The sequence below is a fragment of the Emys orbicularis genome, chromosome 12, assembly GCF_028017835.1.
Source record: "Emys orbicularis isolate rEmyOrb1 chromosome 12, rEmyOrb1.hap1, whole genome shotgun sequence".
In the NCBI taxonomy this organism is placed as follows: Eukaryota; Metazoa; Chordata; order Testudines; family Emydidae; genus Emys; species Emys orbicularis.
In genome coordinates, this window is record NC_088694.1 from 45732982 (window position 1) to 45750671 (window position 17690).

Consider the following 17690-nt stretch of genomic DNA (forward strand, 5'->3'; position numbering starts at 1 on the left):
TCCAGATGGACAGACAGACTGGGGACTGGATGGACAGACACAGGAACGAACAGACAGATGGGCGGGGTGGATGGACGGACAGACAGGCAGACAGATGGTGGGTCTGGAGGAACAGATGCAGGGAAAGACACAGGGATGGACGGACAGACAGGCAGACAGGGGGCTGGATGGACAGACTGGGGGCTGGATGGACAGACACAGAGACACACATAGGAACGGATGGACAGACAGGGGGCTGGAGGGACACACAGGGATGGATGGACAGATGCGGGGGGGCTGGAGAGGCAGAGGCAGGGCTGGATGGACGGTCACGGACAGACAGGCAGATAGGGGGCTGGATGGACACACACAGGAACACACACAGGGATGGATGGACAGACAGGCAGACAGGGGGGCTGGAAGGACAGACTGGGGGCTGGAGGGACAAACAGGGGGATGGATGGACGGAAAGGCAGACAGGGGACTGGATGGACAGACTGGAGGCTGGAGGGACAGATAGGGGGATGGATGGACAAACGGGGGGGTTGGAGGGGCAGAGGCAGGGATGGATGGACGGACAGGCAGACACACACAGGGATGGATGGACAGACAGACTGGAGGCTGGAGGGACAGATAGGGGGATGGATGTAGCGGTGTAGGAGCGAGATGCTGCCCAACCCAGCCCGTAGCCCAGCCCCTTGTGCCGGGGACACCACGCCCTGGTCCCGCCTCCCCTTGTCCGTCTGTCCGTCCCCCCCATCACTTAGGCCCTGGCTCCGGCGGCAGTCACAGCTCCCAGCCCGGAGGGGGCGGGGGGGGGGCGGCGATGGAGGGGGGCAGCCGGGGCCGGGACGGGGGGGGCGCCCCCAACCCCTTCGTCCACGAGCTGCGGCTGACGGGGGCGCAGAGAGCCAAGGTGAGGGGCAGGGGGGTGGGGCTGGGGTGTTTGGGGGGTGTCTGTGTTGGGGGTGGGGTTTGGGGATGGGGGTGTATTGGGGGGCTCCCAGGCTCCGTGGGGGGATGGGAGGGGATGGAGGTGTATTGGGGGCATCTCAGTGTCGGGGGTGGGGGGTGTTGCGGTGTCTGGTGGGCACCGGGTGCTGGGAGCCCCCTCCCCTGCAATGCGCTGGGGTCTCCCCTCCCCACCCCACTGCGGCTCGGGGGTGCGGATGCGGCAGCCTCCCTGGCTGGTTTTTAGCCCCAGCCAGGCCCAGCGCAGGGCGGGAGGAGCCGGGCATCTGCATCCATTTCCCTTTCTGTTTCGGTTTCCCCTTATTTACTTACATCCTGTTTCTCTAGAGACTCTACCCAGGGCAAACTCCCCCCTAGCCCTGCCGGTGCCCCTCACTCCTGACCCACAGCTCCCTGGGATCCCAGCCCTGGGTTCCCCCCGCACACAGCCCCAGCGCTGGGAGTATGTTCCCACAGGCTGTACAATGGACCCTTATATGGCATTAGTATCTGTATGTGTCAGTTCTGCTGGAGGGTTTGGCATCTTTGGCTTAGGGGCCTAGTGTCTCCAGCCAGTGCGCTGAGGGCCAGATCCCCGCGGTGTGTGTGTGTCTGTCTGTGTGTGTGTGTGTCAATGGGCCCTCCCTGCACCTGGGTCCAGGGACCCGTCTGGACCAGCTGAGCAGCTGTCTGGTTTGCTTCATTATTTTACTGTCACTAGTATTGTATTATTTCATATTAATCCAGCCATCCCCCTCTGTCTGCCCCCATATCTATCTATCTATCTATCTATCTATCTATCTATCTATCTATCTATCTATCACTACACACCCCCTGTATTTATCAATCTAGCTCAGACTCTCCATTTCCGCCTCCTAACTCCCCATATCCTCCCTCTGTCCCCCCTCACAACCCTCCTTGTAGTCCCCCCCCCCCCTTCCCCTGCTGGAGAGGGCTTGCTCTGCCCTAACAGGTCCTCTGCTCCAGGGTTACTACAGGTCAGAACTTGAGGGGGGTCCTTCAGGGGGGATGTGGAGGCGCACATGCCAGGGATGCTGCATTCCTAATTAGTAGCCTTAATATATAGGTCTGGGAGTGTTATTATGGGGCCTAAGCGGTTTAGGTGCTATGGGAGCCTGGATTATATCTGCTGGGAGTAGCCGGCTCCCATTCCAGAGAATCCCTATTAGCAATAACCATAGATTATTATGAGCAACATATTAATATTATTCCAGAATAAATATTTTAGAAATAAATAAAAAAATCAAATGTACTCATTTTGACAGCTTTGAAGCAAACCGTTTCAATCTTTCCAGGATTCCCAGGGTGCTAGCTGCGACTGACAGCCAAAAATCTCTATTAATCGTAGAGATTAATACAGTCATTAATTGTATCATTCCTTTAATTTGCAGCCATTGGGAGCAAGTCAAATCCTAGAGTTTCCATATTAAGAAATTATAGAGTTTCCCTATTCTTAGCCCTAATAAACAGATTATTTCCATTTGCCATTAGCTGGGAAATTCCCATTATTAATAAATAGGGTTAATATTCATACTATTAGTTCATTTTTTGCAGACATGGGTAGCAAAACTCTGCTCACATAATATTGAGGGCTAATCCTTGATTTAGTACCCACAGGGGCTAAATCAAATCCTAGAGATCCCCTATTAATGATGAATTAGCCTTAATACACCAATTATTTCTATTTGGGGTCATCTAGGATCCCACTGTGTAAAATCCCCGTTAATAGTCATTATTTCTCTTATTCATATTGCTGTTTCATTTTACATCATCTGACATTGATGCTAAAGATTCTGCCCTGGTAATATTGATACTTATTCATTTAGTTTGCGTCTCTTGGGGTGACATGAATTATTATTATTTATTAGGTGTATTATGGTAGCACTATCAGACTCAGTCATGGCCCAGGACTCTATTGTGTCCGACTCTGTACATTGTTTATTAGGTGTATTACGGTAGCGCCTAGGAACCCCAGTCATGGATCAAGACCTCATTACACTAGGTGCTGTACATTTTTTATTAGGTGTATTATGGTAGCGACTAGGCACCCCATTCATGGCCCAGTACTTCGTTGTGTTAGACGCTGTATGTTATTTATTAGGTGTTTTACGGTAGTAGCTAGGCACTCCAGTCGTGGCCCAGGATGCCAGGCACTGTACGTTATTTATTAGGTGTATCACGGTAGCACCTAGGAACTCCAATTGTGGCCCAAGACGCCAGGCACCGTACGTTATTTATTAGGTGCATTACTGTAGCACCTAGGAACCCTAGTCGTGGCCCAGGATGCCAGGTGCTGTACATTTTTTATTAGGTGGATTACGGTAGCACCTAAGAACCCCAGTCATGGCCCAGGACGCCAGGTACCTTACATTATTTATTAGGTGCATAATGGTAGCACCTAGGAACCCCAGTCATGGCCCAGGATGCCAGGCACTGTATGTTATTTTTGGTGTTTTATGGTAGAACCTAGGAACCCCAGTCATGGCCCAGGACGCCAGGCATGGTATGTTATTTATTAGGTGTATCACAGTAGCACCTAGGAACCCCCGTTGTGGCCCAGGACGTCAGGCACTGTATGTTATTTATTAGGTGTTTTATGGTAGAACCTAGGAACCCCAGTCGTGGCCCAGGATGTCAGGCACAGTATGTTATTTATTAGGTGTATCACGGTAGCACCTAGGAACCCCAGTCATGGTCCAGGACGCCAGGCACGGTACGTTATTTATTAGGCGCATTACGGTAGCACCTAATAGCCCTGGTCGTGGACGATCTCTGTCCCAATGAGCTCAGAGTCAATGGTTCTTATCCAATGACTCAGGTTTCTGCACTAATCATTATTAACCTTAATATTCTTATTATTGCCATTGGGCTTCAGCTGGTCTGGCATGTCTCACCGGGCTGCTATTAATGACAGAGAGGGAGGGTTGGGGCATTACTGAGTCTTATTCATTTGTGTGGCATCTTTGGGAGTTGACCGGGTGAAATCGCCCCAGAGTTATTAACCTCTCCCTAACCCATCTCCCAACTGCGTGCAAGGATGCCTCGTCCTGTTGATGGGCATGGGCTGCCCACTTTCTGGAATACAATGATTTATCGTTACTATTACCAGTGTTCATTTCCACTGCCAGGCTGCAAACGCTTGGCCACAGGCTCACCTTTATGGCTGCTAGTAACGTTCAGCTCGTGCGTTGGTGCGGGCAGAATTAAGCATTTACTTTTGCGTGCGCTGAGTTGGAATACGGCAAATCCTGGAGTGTCTCTAGTCATAATTATTGGCCTTAATATTAATATAATTTCCATTTGCCATTAGCTGGCATAACTGTCTCCTATTCTGAGAATCCTCTAGTATTAATAACTGTTTAACTTTGCATATTATTATTATTATTAGGTATTAGCGTATTAATTTGTTAGTTTTGCAGACAGACAAACTGAACAGCCCACACCTTGGAGTGTTGCTAATCAATATCCTGATTATGAATCTTATTTCATTTTGTTTTGGTTTAGATCAAGGGCGGAGAATCAACCTTAAAGTTAATCATACTAATTATTCTCGGTGCTAATTAGTCATGCATCTTCAGGAATCAAATGGGTCATATCCTGGAGTTTGTGTATTAAGGACAATTATCCTTAAAAACAAATATTTCCTTTTGGAGTCAAAGTACATTAACTATTTCCTATTCTGATGAAATTGAACTCATAATATTTATCTTTATTACTAACATTAGTACTTCATGTTGTGTCAGATAGGACTAGCCACAATGATGCTGAGTTTATTAATTATTATTAGAGTTGGGTTTTCAGCTGACTCTTTTTTCCAGTGAAAAATAACACTGAAATATTTAGTGGATTCATGTCAATTTGACTGAATTGTTTGTTACAGCAACAAACAAACCAAACAAATAAAAATCAAGTTGGTTCATGCTGACGTTTTTGAAACACAATGTTTTGATTTTCTGGGTCTCGCTTCATAATGTCCTTTCATTTTAGTTTCTTGTTTTGATTTTATTTTTATTTTAGAAAAGAGCCAAAAGTGTTTAACCATGGTCAAAATATAAACAAAATGGGTCGTTCAACCCTCAAAAAATTTTTTTTGTCATTTTTGGTCCAACGGAAACATATTACAGATTGGAGGGGATAGCTTAGTGGTTTGAGCATTGGACTGCTAAACCCAGCGTTGTGAGCTCAATCCTTGAGGGGGCCACTTAGGGATCTGGGGCAAAATCAGTACTTGGTCCTGCTAGTGAAGGCAGGGGGCTGGACTTGATGACCTTCCAGTTCTATGAGATTGGGAAAAGTAATACATGGAGATATACCTAAGAGACGCCCAAATCCCTAATTCTTCCAGTTGTAATTATTATTATTAATCATTTAATTCAACAACCGCTAGGGTTGTCTAGATCAAATCATGAAGTTTCTCTATAAAAATGGACTATTATTATTATTAATTATGAAAGCTCAGTGCTGCAAAGATGTAGTCAAAGTATATAAAGTTAGGAACAAGGATGAGATTTCGGAGCCCTTAAAAATGTATCCTTTGGTGCCTCAGTTTCCCTCTGTGCCATCATTTAAGGTAGTTTAAGGCAGTTCTGACTATAAAAAATGAAAAGTTATAACAATATAAAATACACAGCAAGTACCCCAGAGTAGGTTGTATTGACAACATCTATTGTTTTATTATTAATGCTAATAAAGTTTTGTGTGAATTGGAGGTTGATCTAATGATAGCCGAGAATTTCTACATTTATAATATTTATGATGATGATTAGTACAGGTCCTGAATTAGCAAAGTACTGATGTAAACTTCTTGAATTATTAATCAAGTATCAGAGGGGTAGCCGTATTAGTCTGGATCTGTAAAAGCAGCAAAGAGTCCTGTGGCACCTTATAGACTAACAGACGTATTGGAGCATGAGCTTTCGTGGGTGAATACCCACTTCGTCGGATGCATGTAGTAGAAATTTCCAGAGGCAGATATAAATATGCAAGCAAGAGTGAGTCGGGCTAAAGATAACGAGGTTAGTTCAATCAGGGAGGATAAGGCCCTCTTCTAGCAGTTGAGGTGTGAACACCAAGGGAGGAGAAACTGCTTTTGTAGTTGGCTAGCCATTCACAGTCTTTGTTTAATCCTGAGCTAATGGTGTCAAAATTGCAGATGAACTGAAGCTCGGCAGTTTCTCTTTGAAGTTTTTTTGCTGCAGGATGGCTAGAGTTACTATGGTGCGGTGTGTAGTAATTGTGAGAATATGCTTCAGGTTGGCAGGTTGTCTGTGGGCGAGGACTGGCCTGCCACCCAAGGTCTGTGAAAGTGAGGGATCATTGTCCAGGATGGGTTGTAGATCACTGATGATGCGCTGGAGAGGTTTTAGCTGAGGACTGTATGTGATGGCCAGTGGAGTTCTGTTGGTTTTTTTCTTGGGTTTGTCTGGCAGTAGGAGGCTTCTGGGTACATGTCTGGCTCTGTTGATCTGTTTCCTTATTTCCTCATGTGGGTATCGTAGTTTTGAGAATGCTTGGTGAAGCATTCATCTACAAAATCTTCACCAAACATTCTGAAAACTGTAACTCAGGAACCAATCCATGCAACAAACCTCGATGCCAACTCTGCCCACATATCTACACCAGCGACACCATCACAGGACTTAACCAGATCAGCCACACCATCACCGGTTCATTCACCTGCATGTCCACCAATGTAATATACACCATCATATGCCAGCAATGCCCCTCTGCTATGTACATTGGCCAAACTGGACAGTCCCTATGTAAAAGGATAAATGGACACAAATCAGATATTAGGAATGGCAATATACAAAAACCTGTAGGAGAACACTTCAACCTTCCTGGACACACTATAGCAGATTTAAAGGTAGCCATCCTGCAGAAAAAAAACTTCAGGACCAGACTTTAAAGAGAAACTGCTGAGCTCCAGTTCATTTGCAAATTTGACACCATCAGCTCAGGATTAAACAAAGACTGTGAATGGCTATCCAACTACAGAAGCAGTTTCTCCTCCCTTGGTGTTCACACCTCAACTGCTAGAAGAGGGCCTCATCCTCCCTGATTGAACTAACATTGTTATCTCTATCCCGACTCACTCTTGCTTGCATATTTATACCTGCCTCTGGAAATTTCCACTACATGCACCCGACAAAGTGGGTATTCACCCACGAAAGCTCATGCTCCAATACGTCTGTTAGTCTATAAGGTGCCACAGGACTCTTTGCTATTTATTAATCGTTAACTGGGGTTGCATCTGGCTGCGCAGAGGACTGTGTGGAGCTCTGATTGGTATAATTAGCATATGTATTAATAATGATGTGAATGGACAGAAGGAGATTGGTGAATCTGGCCCCGGATGTCAAATCGTTTTCAGAAAACAGACCACAAAACACAAACCGCACAAAAAAGCCACAAGAAACGCAAAATAGCCACAGATCAAACAGAATCAACAGTGTCCCTACGCACCCAGTGGAGGACAATACACATGCAAACAAGTACAGAAAATAAACAAAACACAAATAGTAAATCACACAATACACAACAGACACATAAGCTGTTTGTGTATTAACAAACAGAAAATGACACAAAATATTCAAACACACAAATATCCACAGTACACAAAACAGCTAAACACACAAACAGGAAATACCACAATACACACAAAACATACACAATAGACACACGAGAATAATTAAACAAAAAAAACAGAAAATAATACAAAACATCCACAGTGTACCCACAACATCCATAGTACACACACACAAAAAACTAAAAATGCAAACAGAAAATAACAGTACACACAAACATCCACAGTACACAAAACAACTAAACACAGAAACCAAAAATAACCCAATAAACCAAAAACATTCACTGTACATAAAAAATGAAACAGAAAATAACGACACAAAACATACACAAAACACATAATGTGCACACACAACAACTAAAACAGAAAATAACACGAAACATCCACAAGACACACAAAACATTTGCAGTACACAAAATACCTATACACACACAAACAGAAAATAACGCAGTACACACACAAGACATACACAGTGTGCGTACACACACATAGCCAAATTAACACAGCATGGCTCAAAATCACTGTGACTGTGTGTAAACAAGCGCTTCCTTGCTCGCTGTACAAATTAGCCGGAGACCTCTTATTTTGCAACCCAGTGTCCATTTATTTCCCTGTGTTCGTTCCCACCACCATCTATATACAACTCGATGTACAAGTCAATTGCAGTTAGGTAGCCAGCCGGGGGACAGCTTGTGCCTGTTGCTAGCTGGGCGCAGCAGTTCCCCCCTCCTCCTCCTGTGCTTCCCTCCCCTTTCCACTTCCTTCCTGTCAGCTTTATAGGCCTGCCTCTCAGCAGGCTCACAGGTGATTGCTCTTAGGCTCCTTTAATGAGCCACACCCTGCCAGCTCCAGTCAGTTCCCCTTTATGGGAGCTATGCTAGCAGGTTCTGAGCTAACAGGGGCTGGTTCAGTGCCTCTTAGGCCAGCACCCTGTTACACTGTGTTACACGTACGCAGGCCTTTGGAACTCCCTGCTACATGATCACAACCCCTGCCCAATCCACTGCTGACAGCTGCCCTTGGCTGCCATCCTGGGCCTGTAACACCTCCCTGGGGCTCCCCTTCTCTGCCCTGTGGGCGTCAGCCCCAGGACAATACCCACTAAGGAGACGATGCTCTGTGTGTTGTGTTATGGGGAATCCTTGGGCTGTGATCCTTTCAATGAGGCCAGGCCCAGGAAAACCTGCCAGGCTGGGTGAACTCTGTGTGTATGTGTGTGAGTGTGGGACCCTGCTGCCCCCTGCTGGTGGAGATAAGCCCTACAATGCTGACCTGAGGGGATCCTGTGACCCGTGCTGCCCGGAGGGGCCCGGGCAGTCAGCGCTGGGGCGTTGACGTCTCTCCCGTTGCTTCACAGTTCTACCTACTGGGGATGGTGTTGGCCCCGCTCCGTGTTGCCCTGGCCTTCATTGTACTCTTCCTCATCTGGCCCTTCGCGCTGCTCCAGGTGCTGCACCGGTCCGAGGAAGAGCTGAAAGAGCCGCTCACGGACTGGAGGAGGTAAGAGACCCCCCCCAGCCCCTACAGCTCGCTGGTGCCCCTCTATCCTGACCCGCAGCCCCCTGCTAGCCCAGCCTTGGGCTCCCCCTCCCCAGCTTTGCCAATGCCCCTCAGTCCCGACCCACAGCCCCCTGCTGTCCCAGCCGTGGGCTCCCCCCACATCCACCATCTCCATCTATCCCGTTTCAGCTCCGTCTCCCACAGCTCCGTTTACCTCCTGAGCCGCCTGATGTTCTTCCTCCTCGGCTTCATGCGGATCCGGGTGCGGGGGCAGCGGGCATCGCGCTTGGAGGCCCCGATCCTGGTGGCCGCCCCCCACTCCACCTTCTTCGACCCCATCATCTTGCTGCCATGTGACATTCCCATGGTGGTCTCCCGCACGGAGAACCTCCACGTGCCTGTCATTGGAGGTAAGGGGCTGGGAAGATGGGCCATTCCATTGCATGGTCTGCCCATTGGATGATGCCAGTGGGGGATGTTAGGGTCATCGGATGGAAGGGCCCATTGGATGATGCCTGTTGTGGACACTGGATGTAAGAGACCTCTGGGGTTGGGCAGGGAGGGGAGATGGGCCCTTCCATTGCATGGTCCCCATGGAGAAGGGAAGGGAGGCGGGCCCTTCCATTGCATGGTCTGCCAGTTGGATGATGCCATTGAGGGACCTTGGGGTCATCAGCTGGAAAGGCCCATGCTAGAGTGGGGTGGGGATATGGGCCCTTCCATTGGATTGTCTCCCTATTGGATGGTTCCCCCCCGGGACCCTTCCAGAAGGGGCATCCCAGTCATGGGGGGGAATGGGGAGCAGGGTCCATGGGGCTCCAGCTACAGGGGATGGGGCAGGAAGTGGGTGTTACCAGCTTTGCCCATTACTTTGGGGTACGCTCATTTTTTAGGGTTACTCTTCTGCGGGGGGGTTCTGTACTTCTATCAATGTACTGCTTGTGTCACTTGTGTTCCCATGCGGAGCTCTACTTCTCCCTGCTGCAAGTTCCCTCCCAATGGCACTATCCTGCAGGACCTAGGTTCCCCAGGGCTGGGTTCTTCCAGCCCCAGAATCAGACGAACACATACACACACACATTAACAGAGCATTTCTGAGAGTACTGGTTTAATCAGCACTCCCAAGCTGACCCCTTATATGCCCCTGGACTTAGCAGACTGGGTCGAGCAGCACCTCCAAGCTGTCACCCTCATATGTCATAGGCACCGCACCGGAATAGAGCACACCTGAGCAGGCTGGGTCGAGCAGCATTTTCAATCTGACACCCTCATATGTCCCAGGTTCAGCATGTCCCTATCCCCACTTTCACGTTACAGTTGTTCTGGTAGTAACCCACTTGATGAGCAAACCTCACAGGCTTTTTGGGCACTGCAGGGATCTTTTAGCTTAGGTACGAGGAGCATTGCTGCAGAGCAAATGAGGAAACCAAAAAACCACCCCGGGGGCGGTGGGGGGAGAGAGAAGCAACCAGCTTAACCATTAAAGTTATTTATTGCCAGGTAATAACCATAGGGGAGCCAAACAAACAAAACAGTTATAATATTAAATCTAACTTAATTTTGATTATAAAAGTCAGGTTTAGAAAACGATAACTGATCACACAAGTCAGGGTCAGAAGGGTATACTGAGAGAGAGAGAGAGAGAGAGAGAGAGAGAGAGAGAGAGAGAGAGCTGGGTTCTCACCACTCCATGAAGCTTGAATCGGTGGCAGCTGAAGGTCCAGAGTGCTGGAGACAGGCAGAGCCCCCAGCACGATCACTCAGGAGAAGATGAAGTCCGAATGGAACTGATGCAGATTTTGGATCCAGGCATCAGAACACTTACTTGAGCATGGGTAGGGGGTTTTGTAGAGAAACAACAATGGTTCAAGGGAGAACACTAGATTTGTTTATGTGTAAACTGATGGCTCAAGGGAGAATACCACAGTTGTTTTGTTCAGGCTAGACCAGGGGTCGGCAACCTTTCAGAAGTGGTTTATTCACTCTAATTTAAGGTTTTGCATGCCAGTAATACATTTTAATATTTTAGTTCTCTTTCTATAAGTCTATACTATATAACTAAACTATTGTTGTATGTAAAGTAAATAAGGTTTTTAAAATGTTTAAGAAGCTTAATTTAAAATTAAATTAAAATGCAGAGCCCTCCAGACCGGTGGCCAGGACCCAGGCAGTGTGAGTGCCACTGAAAATCAGCTCGCGTGCCGCCTTTGGCACGCATGCCATAGGTTGCCTACCCCTGGGTTAGACAATGGGAGCTGATCATTCCTGGCTTTGGGTGGTGTTCCTTGGACGGAGCTCACAATGCAATTAGGGAGCTTCATCATTTTGGCTACCAATAAAGGTTTCATTACTAGAGTTGGTCTGATAACTACTGAGCTGGGTGTGGGCAGGCGTGGGTTCATTAAGATCTGGAGCAGAGATCCCCCATCATGCAGTGCTTCCCTGCTTTGCTGGTCCCAGAGTTCCATGCGGTTCTTGCCTTGGAATCTCTGTTCTCCATTCTGTAGCTAATGGAGATGCCTCCTTGTCCCATCTCCGAGGCAGGGGCCAGGGGAGTTTCCTTAGTCCTGTCACCCTTATCCCAGGGGTTTAGCTGTGTCTCCCACGGCCTTTTCATTGCTTTTTGTAAGTCTTTCTTCTGATCGGTTTTGGTTCAAGCAGAGGCTGGGGGGGGGGGTGTCAGACAGGCTGGGTACTGCACCCTGGTTCCCCAAGAACACAGAGCTGATAGGTAACAGTGGGGTATAGAGCCGGGTCCAGCGATGTCCCATCCTCCCCATTTTGGTGGGTCTCTCCACTGATGGAGACAGCGCCATGGCTTTGGGGCAGGAGGAGGAAGGGCTGTGAAAAGAGGAGATGGGGGGTGGGGAAAAGAGGGGCTTGTGGATAGCAGCGGGGCAGAGGAGAGGAGGGGGGAGAGGGGATGGGGAGTGAGGGGAGGTGGAGGAGGCGGCCCCAGGGTGAGGACCTGTGGTGGCTCCATTGGGGTTGAGTGGCAGCAGGTGGTGGTGGGTCTGTCCCCTGCCTCATGGCCTGCCCCCCTCACCCATTTCTCTGCCCCCTCCACCCCCCAGCCTTGCTCCGGTTCAACCAAGCCATCTTGGTGTCCCGCCATGACCCAGCCTCCCGCAAGAAGGTGGTAGAGGAGGTGAAGAGACGGGCCACATCCCAGGGAAAATGGCCACAGGTAAGACTGGTTCCCCCCTCCCCCAATTTCCACCCCTCCCCTGGATCACCCCCCCCCCCCCCGCCTCCTCCCCCAGTGTATCTGACACTCTCCTCTTTGCTCTCCCCCAGGTGCTCTTCTTCCCCGAGGGGACCTGCTCTAACAAGAAAGCCTTACTGAAGTTTAAGCCAGGTATGAGGCCCGGAAGCACAGCCTGGCTCACACAGGGGTGGGGGGAGTAGGGCGACCCCCACCCTGGGACCCCTTTCCCGATGGTCAAGCAGGGCCTGGGTGTAATGACTCTCGAGCCCAGAGACTCCTCCCTGCAGGGTTGGGACTGGGGGGGTGAGATGCTCAGGCGGAGCTGCAGGAAACTCCAGTGTGAGCAGCGCAGGTGCGCTGGGTGTGAAGCAGGAGGAAACGTTGTTGTGGAACATGATGTAATCCCCTGTATATGGTAAGGGTAAACCTGGAGTAATCTGCAGCGTGGATTGAGAGTAGCAACACAATTTGAAGCACAGAATAAACCTGGAGTAACACACTGTGTGTATTGAGAGCAGCTGCTCTGTGTGAAGCACAGAGTAAACCTGGAGTAAACGTTGAGTAACATGCTGTGTGGATCAAGAGCAGCAGCTCTGTTTGTAGCACAGAGTAAATCTGGTGTAAACCTGGAATAACTCGCTGTGTGTATTGAGAGTAGTTGCTCTGTGTGAAGCACAGAGTAAACCTGGAATAAACGTTGAATAACATGCTGTGTGGATCAAGAGCAGCAGCTCTGTTTGTAGCACAGAGTAAACCCAGAGCAATCATCAGTGTACATGTGGCCAGTCTCAGGGCAATCCTAGAGAACCAATCTATGTAAACTGAAATGTGACCTCAATGTAAATGTAGCCTTAGTGTAAACGCTGGCTAACCCCCAATATGTGAACCTAGAAGAAGCAGAGAGTAACCTCAGTGTCAATGTAGAGTAACCCTCCAAGTAAACACTGCAAAAATCCACTGTAAAGCTAGAGTCAGTGTAACTCTGGAGTAACCATCCGAGCAAACACTGTGTAAACTTAGACTTACCAAAGTGTAAACCCAGAGCAAACGACAGTAACCCACAGGGTGATCCTCAGCGGAAAGGCTGTTAACCTCTCTGTGTGCCTGGCATAACTCCTTGCATGTATGCAGGTGACACTGTAACAGCCTACACCCCTCTCTGCACCCCTGTGTAAATCCAGAGTGAAAGCCTTAGTGTAAACGGGTTGTGTCTCTCTCTCCCAGGTGCCTTCATTGCCGGGGTTCCTATCCAGCCCATCCTCGTCCGGTACCCCAACAGCCTGGTGAGTGTCTGGCAGGGATAACGGGCCGGGTGGATGGCGTGGTCGGGCCGCACAACCAACGCCTCTGTTCTTCTCTTGGCAGGACTCGACAACCTGGGCGTGGCAAGGCCCCGGAGTGTGAGTTATGCATGGGGGAGGGATCTATCTGTCTGTCTGCTGCCCCTTGCTGGAGGGAATGAGCCCTGCTGTGTATCTGTCTGTCTGTCTGCTGCCCCCTGCTGGAGGGGACAAGCTTTGCTGTGTGTCTGTCTGTCTCCCTGCTGTATTCTTGAACGACTAACTTGTGGTGTCATGTCTCTCTCGCCCCCCGCAGGCTCAAAGTCATCTGGTTGACGGCATCGCAACTCTGCACCACTGTGGAAGTGGAGGTGAGATTGCACAGCGCCCCCTAGTGCCGTGCCAGGGCAATAGGCCAACACCTCCCGGCTGAGCTCCCCACACACTCCCTGCTGCCCCCTAACCCCCTTATCTCTTCCAGTTCCTCCCCGTCTATCAGCCCAGCGCTGAGGAGAGCGTCAACCCCACTCTTTACGCCAGCAATGTGCAGAGAGCCATGGCCCGGTGAGTGGCCCTGGTGGGGGACCGACTGGGCTCCCCTTCGGAGTCGCTGCAGGGGGGTAGGATGGGGGGCACCCATGGGGGTTTTGCAAGGGATATTGGGGTAAGGTGGTGGTGGGGAGGTTGGCGTGAGGTGCCGGGGGGTGGGCTTGGGGTGTCTGGGGCACGGGAGGAGTACATGGTACCAGGGAGTTGGTGTGGGGGGGCCCTGGGCAGTGGTTGTCACAGGATCCCTGGAGGCAGGTGAAGGGAGCACAGAGGGGGCTGGCGTGGGAGGGCATGGGGGGGTTGGTATTTGGGGCCTCAGGGGATTGGCATGGCCACAGTGTGGGGGACGGTGAGTTATCAGGGTACTCAGATAGGGTTGAAGCAGGGGATATGGGGGTTGGGGCTATGTACAGGTACTCAGATGAGGTGGTGTGGGGGTCCTGGGGGGGGTTGGCAGGGGGATAATGGGGTCAGCATGGCCCCATGGAGAGTTTTTGGGGAGGTTATGGGGGGTCAGTGCTCTGAGGGTATGTGGGCGGGTACGTATGAGGGGTTGGAGGGAAGTACATGGGTTGTTGAGGGTATGGGGGAGTCGGGGCACTGTAGCGGGTACAGTGAGATCAGGGGCACTCGGGGGGACACAATGGGGGGCTCGGCATGGGGGGGACCCCTCAGTCTGACCACTCCCTGCCCTTGTCTCCCCGCAGGGCGCTGGGCGTCCCGGCCACCGAGTGCGAGTTGGTGGGGACCCTGCCGGTGCGGGCAGTTGGGCGCCTGCGGGTGGCGCTGGAGCCCCGGCTCTGGGAGCTGGAAAGGACGCTGCGGAGGGCCAGGTGAGGGGCTGGGAGACAGGGAGGGAGGAGGAGGTGGGGGGAGGGGAGGGATGGCAATAGGGGCAGGGGAGGATGGATGGGCAGTAGGGGAGGGACAGACCGGACAGTGCTGCATTGGGGGCTGTACTGCCCGTGTCTCTGACCTCTCTCCTCCCCCATGGGGATCCCCCTGCAGGTGGGTCGTGGGGGGGGCCCTGCCTGATGGTGGAGTAGGGACTCTGGGGTGCCAGGAACTTGCCCGCTGGCTGGGGCTGCCCCACCCTGAGGCACCTGAGGAGCTCTGTGCCTACTTCCAGCAGGTACCGGGGGGCAGGAAGGGAGTGGGAGAGGGCTGGGGAGGAGAATGCCCCAGGAGCGGGGAGTGGAAGGGGATTGCCCCGGGGCTGGGGGGGAATTGCCCCTGGGTGGAGAGGGGAGGGGAATTGCCCAGGGGGTGGGGAATTGCTCCAGGGGTGGGGGAGCAGGACTGACCGGGGGGGGCTTGGGGGAGGGGAATTGCCCCAAGGTTGGAGGAGGGGAGGTGAATTGCCCCAGGGCTCAGAGAGGGGAATTGTCCCTGGGGGTAGGGAATTGCCTCAGGGCTGGGGGAGGGGGATTGCCCCGGGGTGCATAGGAGTGCACCCCTGGGCAGGGGAGGGGTTTGTGGGGAGCTCTGTGTCGAGAGGTAACCCCCATCCGTGTGTCTGTCCACTAGGACACGGGGGGCGCCGTGGACACCCGGGCGGTGCGGCTGGCCCTGCAGGCGCTGGAGGGGGGACGCAGCCCCGAGGAGCTCATGCGCCTGGCCTTCGAGGTGGGGGGGGGCAGGGAGTGTGAGGTGCAGGGGGAGGAGCTCTGGCAGGAATAGGGCAGGGATGGGGATATGTGGGGCTGGGTTGGGAGTATGTGGGGAGAGGGGTCTGGGTCTAGGAGGGTATGTGTGGGGATATAGAGGGTGGGGGGAGGAGACAGGGTTGGAGGATGTGGAATGGGGGAGTATGTGGGGGGAGTATGGAGGGTATCTGGGAGTCGGGGATCTAGGGGCTGGAGGGAGATATGGGGTCTGTGGGTGAGGGTATTTGGGAGATGTGGGAAGATAATGGGGCTGTGGGGAGATATAGGGGTTTTGGGTGGGGTATATCTGGGGGCCACAGGCGGGGGGATATGGGAGGTGTGGGGGGAGTATAAGGGGACTGGGGTGTATGGGGGACTGGTGGCATGGGGATTGTGTTGGGTCTCTCTCCCGCTCACACCGTCTCCCCCCTCCCCACAGCTGTTCTGCGAAGCGGGGGCTGGGCGGGGGGCCCCACGCCTGCCCCAGGAGGGTTTCTGTGCCATCCTGCGCCTGCTGCTGGGGACGCCCTGGGCCGACGGAGCCGAGCTCTATGCTGCACTGGGCGGGGCTGAGCCTCACCACGGGCTGAGCATCGGTGAGCACCCCCAGACAGACGGGGAGACCCGACAGATAGACACACACAGACAGACCGGGGAGGGAGGGGGGAACCCGGCAGATAGACAGACAGGAGGAGTTCTGGCAGACAGACAGATGGGGGGGACCCAAAAGACAGACAGACAGGCATTTGGATGGGGACAGGCCCAGCAGACAGAATGACAGACAGGGGGAGGCCCAGCAGACAGACAGACAGATGGGTAGACAGAGAAACTGACACCTGGGGAAGAAGAGAGAGAAAGGGAGGGAGGCTACACATGCAAGGCAGACAGACAGACAGATGAGAGGATAGGGCAGATAGATGGAGGGAGAGACAGATGAGAGGGCAGACGGATGGACGGTCAGACAGATGGATGCAAGAGAGGGCAGACAGACAGAAGGGCGGATGGGCAGACAGATGGACAGGGGAGGGGGGGGGCAGACAGACGGACGGACCGACGGGTGGCTGAGCCAGCCCAGTGGCTATTTCACGCTCTCCTTCGTTCTCTCCCTGCCAGGTCAGTTCCAGGATTTCGCCCTGCGCCACCCCGACTATGCTCCGCTCTTCAGCACCTACTTGTGCCTCCCGGTGCCCGCCCACCGGGCCCCCACCCCCCACGCCAATGGCCTCCCCCACACCAAGAGCAAGGCAGACTGAACCACGCCCCTCCCCCACCATACAGTGACACCCCTTCCCCAGCACACTCGCTACCCGGGACACACCCAGCAACTCAGGGCTACAGGAAATGGGGAGGAAACAGCCAATTTTGGGGGAGGGGGATTTATTTTATTTTAATTATTTTGGAATTTATTTTATTTTTTGGAGTGAGGCGGGTGGGTTGGGTTTCTTCTTCTGTTTTGTAAAATGTAAACAAATGCTATTTTATATATCAAATATCTATATCTCTATGAAAATATTATATATATATATATACACACACTAACTTTTAAAGCAAAGGCGGTTTTGAGCGGTGTTCGTTGGAAAAGAGGGTGTTGGAGGGCCCTGCAGCTGGGCCTTCACATTTAATACAGTGGTTTCAAGGTCACCTTCATGCCACATCGTGAAACTTCAGTGGCGGTTTCAAGGGGGCCCCTTGGAACAATACTGAGGAATTTCCAAATCTAAGGTAATTACCCCAATCCAGCCCCAGGGCAGGGGGCTGGCTGGCTCAGGGAGGCAGGAAAGGGACACAGCCCTGGGGAGCCCCCTCAGCAAGACCCCACTCTCAGCTCTGCCCTAGATGGAGCCGGATCCATGCCATCATGATTGGGGCCAAAACATTGATCCAAATCCCTTTAATCGACTCAGTAAATGACAAGGTTGCTCTGACCCCGCCACCATGTTTCCTAATGGTGCCGCCCATTCAACAGGAAG

The 17690-nt window shown here is 51.7% G+C and overlaps 1 protein-coding gene across 1 annotated transcript; it reads left to right on the plus strand.

Annotated features, from left to right (window-relative positions):
• The first annotated feature begins 645 nt into the window (after positions 1 to 645).
• Positions 646 to 16973, plus strand: LPCAT4 (lysophosphatidylcholine acyltransferase 4). Its single transcript, XM_065414778.1, is given in 15 exon segments — positions 646 to 792; positions 794 to 895; positions 8895 to 9037; positions 9227 to 9447; positions 12112 to 12224; positions 12335 to 12395; positions 13470 to 13528; positions 13611 to 13645; positions 13842 to 13896; positions 14007 to 14089; positions 14782 to 14907; positions 15083 to 15206; positions 15602 to 15700; positions 16160 to 16316; positions 16834 to 16973. Coding segments are annotated over 15 exon segments (1665 nt in total).
• The last annotated feature ends 717 nt before the right edge of the window (positions 16974 to 17690 follow it).